The sequence below is a fragment of the Apis dorsata genome, unplaced genomic scaffold (assembly GCF_000469605.1).
Source record: "Apis dorsata unplaced genomic scaffold, Apis dorsata 1.3 scaffold_22, whole genome shotgun sequence".
NCBI classification, from domain to species: Eukaryota; Metazoa; Arthropoda; class Insecta; order Hymenoptera; family Apidae; genus Apis; species Apis dorsata.
This window is the reverse complement of record NW_006263324.1, coordinates 14,242-21,329: the sequence shown is the minus strand read 5'-3', so window position 1 is coordinate 21,329 and position 7,088 is coordinate 14,242. Positions and strand designations below refer to the sequence as shown.

The window sequence follows — 7,088 nt, the reverse complement described above, 5'->3', positions numbered from 1 at the left end:
TTTCCATTGCAATTTGTTCAATTGCAATCAATTCCAAAGTTTCAAATTTCTTTCCAGCAATTAACAAAAAATATGAAATACAGTGGTAAAAGATTTCCATTGTTATTTGCAATCAATTCCAAAGTTTCAAATTTCTTTCCAGCAATGATCAAAAAATATGAAACACAGTGATAAAAGATTTCTTGCAATTTGTTTAATTGCAATCAATTCCAAAGTTTCAAATTTCTTTCCAGCAATTATCAAAAAATATGAAACACAGTGATAAAAGATTTCTTGCAATTTGTTTAATTGCAATCAATTCCAAAGTTTCAAATTTCTTTCCAGCAATTATCAAAAAATATGAAACACAGTAAAAGATTTCCATTATATTTTATCCAATTATAATTAATTCTAAACTTCAAAATTTCTTTCTAGCAATGATCAAAAAATATGAAACACAGTGGTAAAAGATTTCCATTGCAATTTGTTTAATTGCAATCAATTCCAAAGTTTCAAATTTCTTTCCAGCAATTATCAAAAAATATGAAACACAGTGGTAAAAGATTTCCATTGCAATTTGTTTAATTGCAATCAATTCCAATGTTTCAAATTTCTTTCCAGCAGTTATCAAAAAATGTGAAACACAATGGTAAAAGATTTCCATTATATTTTATCCAATTATAATTAATTCTAAACTTCAAAAATTTTTTCTAGCAAATATCAAAAAATATGAAACACAGTGGTAAAAGATTTCTATTGCAATTTGTTTAATTGCAATCAATTCCAAAGTTTCAAATTTCTTTCCAGCAATTATCTAAAAATATGAAACACAGTGGTAAAAGATTTCTATTGCAATTTGTTTAATTGCAATCAATTCCAAAGTTTCAAATTTCTTTCCAGCAATTATCAAAAAATATGAAACACAATAGTAAAAGATTTCTATTGCAATTTGTTCATTTGCAATCAATTCCAAAGTTTCAAATTTCGAGAACGAAATTTTCTCATTTTTTTTTTCAAGTGAAAATATCACGGGTGATAATGCAACAGTGACGAAGGAAATTACCCGCTGCTAATTGTGTCGTTTTAACCTGGTTAGTGTCCCATTAGCGTTTCAACGAGTCTCGTTATATTTCTTCCTTCCACGTGTACACACGTGTGTCCAATAATTTCCACGAAATGTTAACGCGTTAAAATTAAGCAAGTAAGTGAGAAAGGAATATTTTCAAATTTAACATCCTGGAATAATATATATATTCTCATGGAAATTTAATTTATAAATTGTTCAAGAGGAACGAAAATGATCCCTGAAACGTCGATTTGATTTCATTTTGCCAAAGAAGAGAACGGAAGATAAGCGGATTCCCGCACGAATTCGATAACGGGGAAATCGCGTGCACCTTCCTCGAAGCGAGCGAACAAGAGCTACCGTAAGGCCGTGACCTCTCTCGGCGAGCGTGGCAATTTGGGTCGCGCTTCGTTCGTAGATCACGATCGAGTCACGATCCGGGTCGATCGAACGAGCGCTCGCGCGAAACTCACGGATCGTGCCACCTCCTCCTTCCTCCTGTTAAACTGTTACGTTATATACCCCTGCATACATGCATTTCGTGCTTTAACCACCGTTCGAATTTCCGCAGGTTGTCGCTAGCAAACGCTCTGTACGAGAACCCTTCGTTGCCGCGGCGAAAGCTGCTTCTGAGCACGGGCGGTCAGAATTACCGACCCCCCCTCGAGAGGTCGAAAAGCGCGCCGAAACTGTCCGCCATCGAGGAGGACATAGTCGCCGAGGAGATAGAGCAACAAAGGATCCTTGACGAGTTGAGAACGTTGGAGAACGTGGCGCGAAGTTGGCAGGATCAGGATAGCTGGAGGCTCGCGCGGCTCCTCGACGCTTTGAACCGCGAGTCGTCCGACGAGAACGGAAGTATCTCGAGCGGATGCGAGACAGCGAGCACGGCCACGAGCGAGGAGAGGGCGCCCGCCGGATTGGAGGATCATCATGCTACAGGTCGTTATTTTCATCGAATCGTAACGTACTTCGTTTAAGTAATTATATTTATTATATTTGCCCCGTCTTCTCTCTTCGTCCCTTCCCATTTCCCTGTCTTGTTAAGTAACACGGGGATGCGTTGCAGGGGATGGAACGGAGCAGCAAACGGACAGAAGAGTGATGTTCCCGATGAACGAGACGGTGACGAGGGGCCCCGGCCCTCGAAGAAACTCGGAAGGTTCCCCAAACTTCATGACCTGCGCCGGGAGTCCCCGTTTCCATCGTCGAAACGTGGTCGTCCACCACGGGAGCCGGGAAAGGTTCTCGCCCCGGAACGATGAGGAAGAATCGATGGAGGAGGAGGACGAGGAGATAGAGGATCCGGCATCCCACGTGTTCGATTTCGAGGATGTCGAGGATTTCGACGACGTGGTCGATTACAGGCCGAGGGGAGAGATACTGCGCAGGCTGGAGGATCCTCAGGACAGGGAGAGACGAGTGATGGAGAAATATCCCGGTCGAATGAACCATCACGACCTGTTGCAAAACGACGAGACCCCGTTTCTAACGTTGGACTCCCTGGACGAGGAAGTGGACAGCGACGAGAGCGGTTACGTCGAGGCGCCGCCGAAATCATTGTTGGGCCAAGACGACCCGAGGAAGGAGGAGGAGGAGGAGGAGAGCGGGGACAACAACGAGTCGCGTGACGAGGGCGAGACGCGTCGGGACGCCTTCAGGGGATCGAAGATCTTGGAGGGAAGTGAGAAAGCGAAAAGCGAAGATTCCAAAGAGACGGAGGGCATGGAGGTGGAGGAAGAGGAGGTGAGCGAGGAGGAAGTCGAAACGAAGGGGGATCCTCTGTTGACGGTGGAGAACAATCAGAGGATTAAAGAGAAGGAAAGGGAGAGGAGCGATTTCATTAAGTGTCCTATTTCAGAGACTATAAAGAAACTGGCGAATGCGTCGTTGAAAAGCTCCAAGTCTTTAGAAATGACTACCAACAACTGTTTGAAAGCTCTGAATAATTTAAAGACCTCGAAGTCGTTCGACGGTGTTAAGGCTATCTCGGAGATGGAAGGTGAATCACCGAGTCTTCACCAGAGGAAGAAATTGCTCGCTCAACAAGGAGTTATCGTTTGAAAACTTGTCCAAATAACATAATTATAAAAATGGAAGCCTGAAGATTAAATCTATAAGGTCTATTCTTTCTTTCTGATCTTCGAACGCTGGAACGATAGGCCACTGTACATCACGTATAATAGACCCGTCATATTTGTATTTAGAAAATTTTGAAACGGTAGAAAATTTTATGGAGGAATAATAATCAAATGGTATAGTTAACAATGTTCGTTTTGTTCAATCAATAAGAGTCTTTAGTAAACTGTTGCGTCTATGTTATTGATTTAACAGAAACGAAATGCGGTTTCGAGTATCGTGAGAATACGTGTTTAGAATTTGCGAGGATATAAATATGTTGCTCTATCGAATTGTTGAGAATCAAATGATTTTTAGGGGGGAAAAAAAAAAAAAAAAAAATGGAATTCGTATGGTTTGATTCGAAATCTGTTGATTTAGGGGCATTGAAGATTGTAACTCTGAAGTTCAGATGAATAAGGATTATTAATAATAACTATATGGTAAAAAAAAAAAAAAAATGTATTATTCTTGCGAAGCGTGGTACAATTACTTTTCATTGTTTGATTTAGGAATGTGTACTTATAAAGCAGAGAGAGAATTAAGTGGATTTGACGCGTGATTTAAAACTGAATATTTTTATAAAGTTAGATCCGCACAACAACAAATTATGAATAAAAATAGTTTATATAGATATATTTGATAAATGTTAAAAATAATAGAAATTTAAATTTCTTTATTCAAATTTTAAGAGAAATGCTTTCTAAGATTAAAACGATATTTTTTCATAAATTTTTCATTAACAATGCAAATTTGTTGAATATAATATATTTCATGCTATTTAAATCCACGCGTTTTATTGCTTGCCGAAAATGAGATTAAAATCCTATTTTGTGTATTAGTCGCAGATTAATTCATTTATAATGTATACTTTAAGAATTCGAAATTTNTATATATATATATGCTCTTAGACTCGACATAATTCTTCTGTATTTCTGTATTCTACTAAATGTATGTAAAAATTTTTTAATATTATATTATGAAAAGAATTTTAATATTATATTATGTTAATGAATAATCTGGACTAAACACTTTAATAATTGCTCATATAATTCGGTATTTGATTAGAATGTGAACTAGGAGGATATCATGATAAATGTCGCGGAAAAAATTAAAAATATTGTCACCATTGCTGTACAAGAAAGATTCGAAGATGAATAAAAAAGAAAAAAATTCTTGAAAATCTAAAATCTTATTTTTTCTTATTTTTTTAATGACCTATATAAATCTGTTTAAATTAAAAAAAAATTATATTTAACCAAGCAGAATGGTTATCACAAATCAGTCAATAATTGCAATATATAAAATCAAATAATAGCATTTTGAAATATATCCTGAAGATCCAGGTCAATCAATAGAAGTTGAACTTCTCCATAGGCATAGAGGAGATACAAAATAGACCTAATAATTCAATAAATTTTTCTGGTTTCGTATGTCGGAGATACTAAGATCCCATTTTCAACGTTACCGATTCAGTTTTAAGATTGCAATATTAAAATTTTAAAATTGGAAATAAAATTAAATTTCAATATACAGTTATAAATAATTGTCTGTTTTCGCATTGAACATCAGGCTATATATATTTCTTTCGATATCGACTTTTTAAAAATATAATATAAAAAATTTTTTACATTTAAAAAATGTAATTAAAAATTACATGAAATTTTAAACGTGAAATGATAAAAATGTGGTCAATTCTATAGATCATCTATAATCAGGCGCCGAAAGCAAGTGCAGACAAATAATTACAGGATAAAGCATAAAAATATGAAATAAACACCATCTCTAAAATACCATAAAAAAAACACGTTCACATTTATTTAAATTATTTTATTCTATCTTATCTTATCTTGTATTTTTATATACATAAATTTTTTTCCTATAAATCGCATTTATAAATTTTTATATACCTTTCATTATATATAAATTACAAATGTATTAAATATTGCTTCTTTTTATATTATTCATCTTTATATTCTTTATATTCTTACATAATATGTCTTTCATAATTAATCAAATGCATTTTTTTTTCTATTCTAATAGTTAATAAAATATTAACTGTCGATAAAGAAACAGCGAATAAAAAGTTTTTAACATCAGCGCCATCTCGCGTTTGGATCACCGAAGCTCCGACTTGTTACTAGCATAGCAGAATGTGCAAGGAGGTATGCGAATAGTGTGACGTCATAGACAAAGAAAGCAATATTGTGCGAGAGGGACAAAGAACATCTTCCGATACTTTAGGAACATTATAAAAAAAATCATAGAAAAAACATTAATTACTCGTTTTCTACGCAAAATTTTTACATTTTTAAGCTTGTATCTTTAAGCTAGAACTTCAAACAAGTTTCCTGTATCAATTTTAGTACGAAAATCTTTTCCATTAATTATTTATTAACGATTAATGTATCATAATATTACATCGAAGACGCCATATTGAAAATTAATTAATTATTCGTTTTCTACGCAAAATTTCTACACTTTTAAGCTTGAAACTTAAAGCTAGAGTTTCAAACAAGTTTCCTGTATCAATTTTAGTACGAAAATCTTTTCCATTAATTATTTATTAACGATTAATGTATCATAATATTACATCGAAGACGCCATATTGAAAATTAATTAATTATTCGTTTTCTACGCAAAATTTCTACACTTTTAAGCTTGAAACTTAAAGCTAGAGTTTCAAACAAGTTTCCTGTATCAATTTTAGTACGAAAATCTTTTCCATTAATTATTTATTAACGATTAATGTATCATAATATTACATCGATACACCGAAAACGCCATATTGAAAATTAATTAATTAATTTGTTTTCTACGCAAAATTTCCACACTTTTATGCTTGTATCTTCAAGCTAGAACTTCAAACAAGTTTCTCATATCAATTTTATTATGAAAATCTATTCCATTAATTATTTATTAACGATTAATATATCATAATATTATATCGATACATCGAAAACGCCATATTGAAAATTAATTAATTATTCATTTTCTACGCAAAATTTTCACACTTTTATGCTTATATCTTCAAGCTAGAGCTTCAAACAAGTTTCCTGTATCAATTTTAGTACGAAAATCTTTTCCATTAATTATTTATTAACGATTAATGTATCATAATATTACATCGATACACCGAAAACGCCATATTGAAAATTAATTAATTAATTCGTTTTCTACGCAAAATTTCCACACTTTTATGCTTATATCTTCAAGCTAGAGCTTCAAACAAGTTTCTCATATCAATTTTATTATGAAAATCTATTCCATTAATTATTTATTAACGATTAATATATCATAATATCATATCGATACATCGAAAACGCCATATTGAAAATTAATTAATTATTCATTTTCTACGCAAAATTTCCACACTTTTAAGCTTGAAACTTAAAGCTAGAGTTTCAAACAAGTTTCCTGTATCAATTTTAGTACGAAAATCTTTTCCATTAATTATTTATTAACGATTAACATATCATAATATTACATCGATACATCGAAGACGCCATATTGAAAATTAATTAATTATTCATTTTCTACGCAAAATTTCTGCACTTTTATGCTTGTATCTTCAAGCTAAAGCTTCAAACAAGTTTCTTGTATCATTTTTAATACGAAATTTTTATCCATTAATTATTTATTAATGATTATTATTTTCGATGTATCGATATAAAATTATGATACATTAATCGTTAATAAATAATTAATGGAAAAGATTTTCGTATCAAAATTAATATAGGAAACTTGTTTGAAGTTTTAGTTTTAAGATGCAAGCTTAAAAGCATTGGAATTTTAAGTAGAAAATGAGTAATTAATGATTTTTCTTTTTATGGAATTCTCAATATATCGGAAGATGTTCTTTGTCTCTCTCGCACAATATTGCTTTCTTTGTCTGTAACGTCACACTATTCGCATACCTCCTTGT

The 7,088-nt window shown here is 33.0% G+C and overlaps 1 protein-coding gene across 5 annotated transcripts in view; it reads left to right on the top strand.

The window, feature by feature from the left end:
- LOC102677031 overlaps nucleotides 1-3,481 on the top strand; it is a 47,407-nt gene extending 43,926 nt beyond the window's left edge. For all 5 annotated transcript variants that reach the window (XM_031510230.1, XM_031510218.1, XM_006607914.2 and 2 more), the window contains 2 exons: nucleotides 1,617-1,987; nucleotides 2,115-3,481. In XM_031510230.1, coding sequence (XP_031366090.1) covers nucleotides 1,617-1,987; nucleotides 2,115-3,109 — 1,366 coding nt within the window. In that variant the 3' untranslated portion in view covers nucleotides 3,110-3,481. The remainder of the gene's footprint in view (nucleotides 1-1,616; nucleotides 1,988-2,114) is intronic.
- The last annotated feature ends 3,607 nt before the right edge of the window (nucleotides 3,482-7,088 follow it).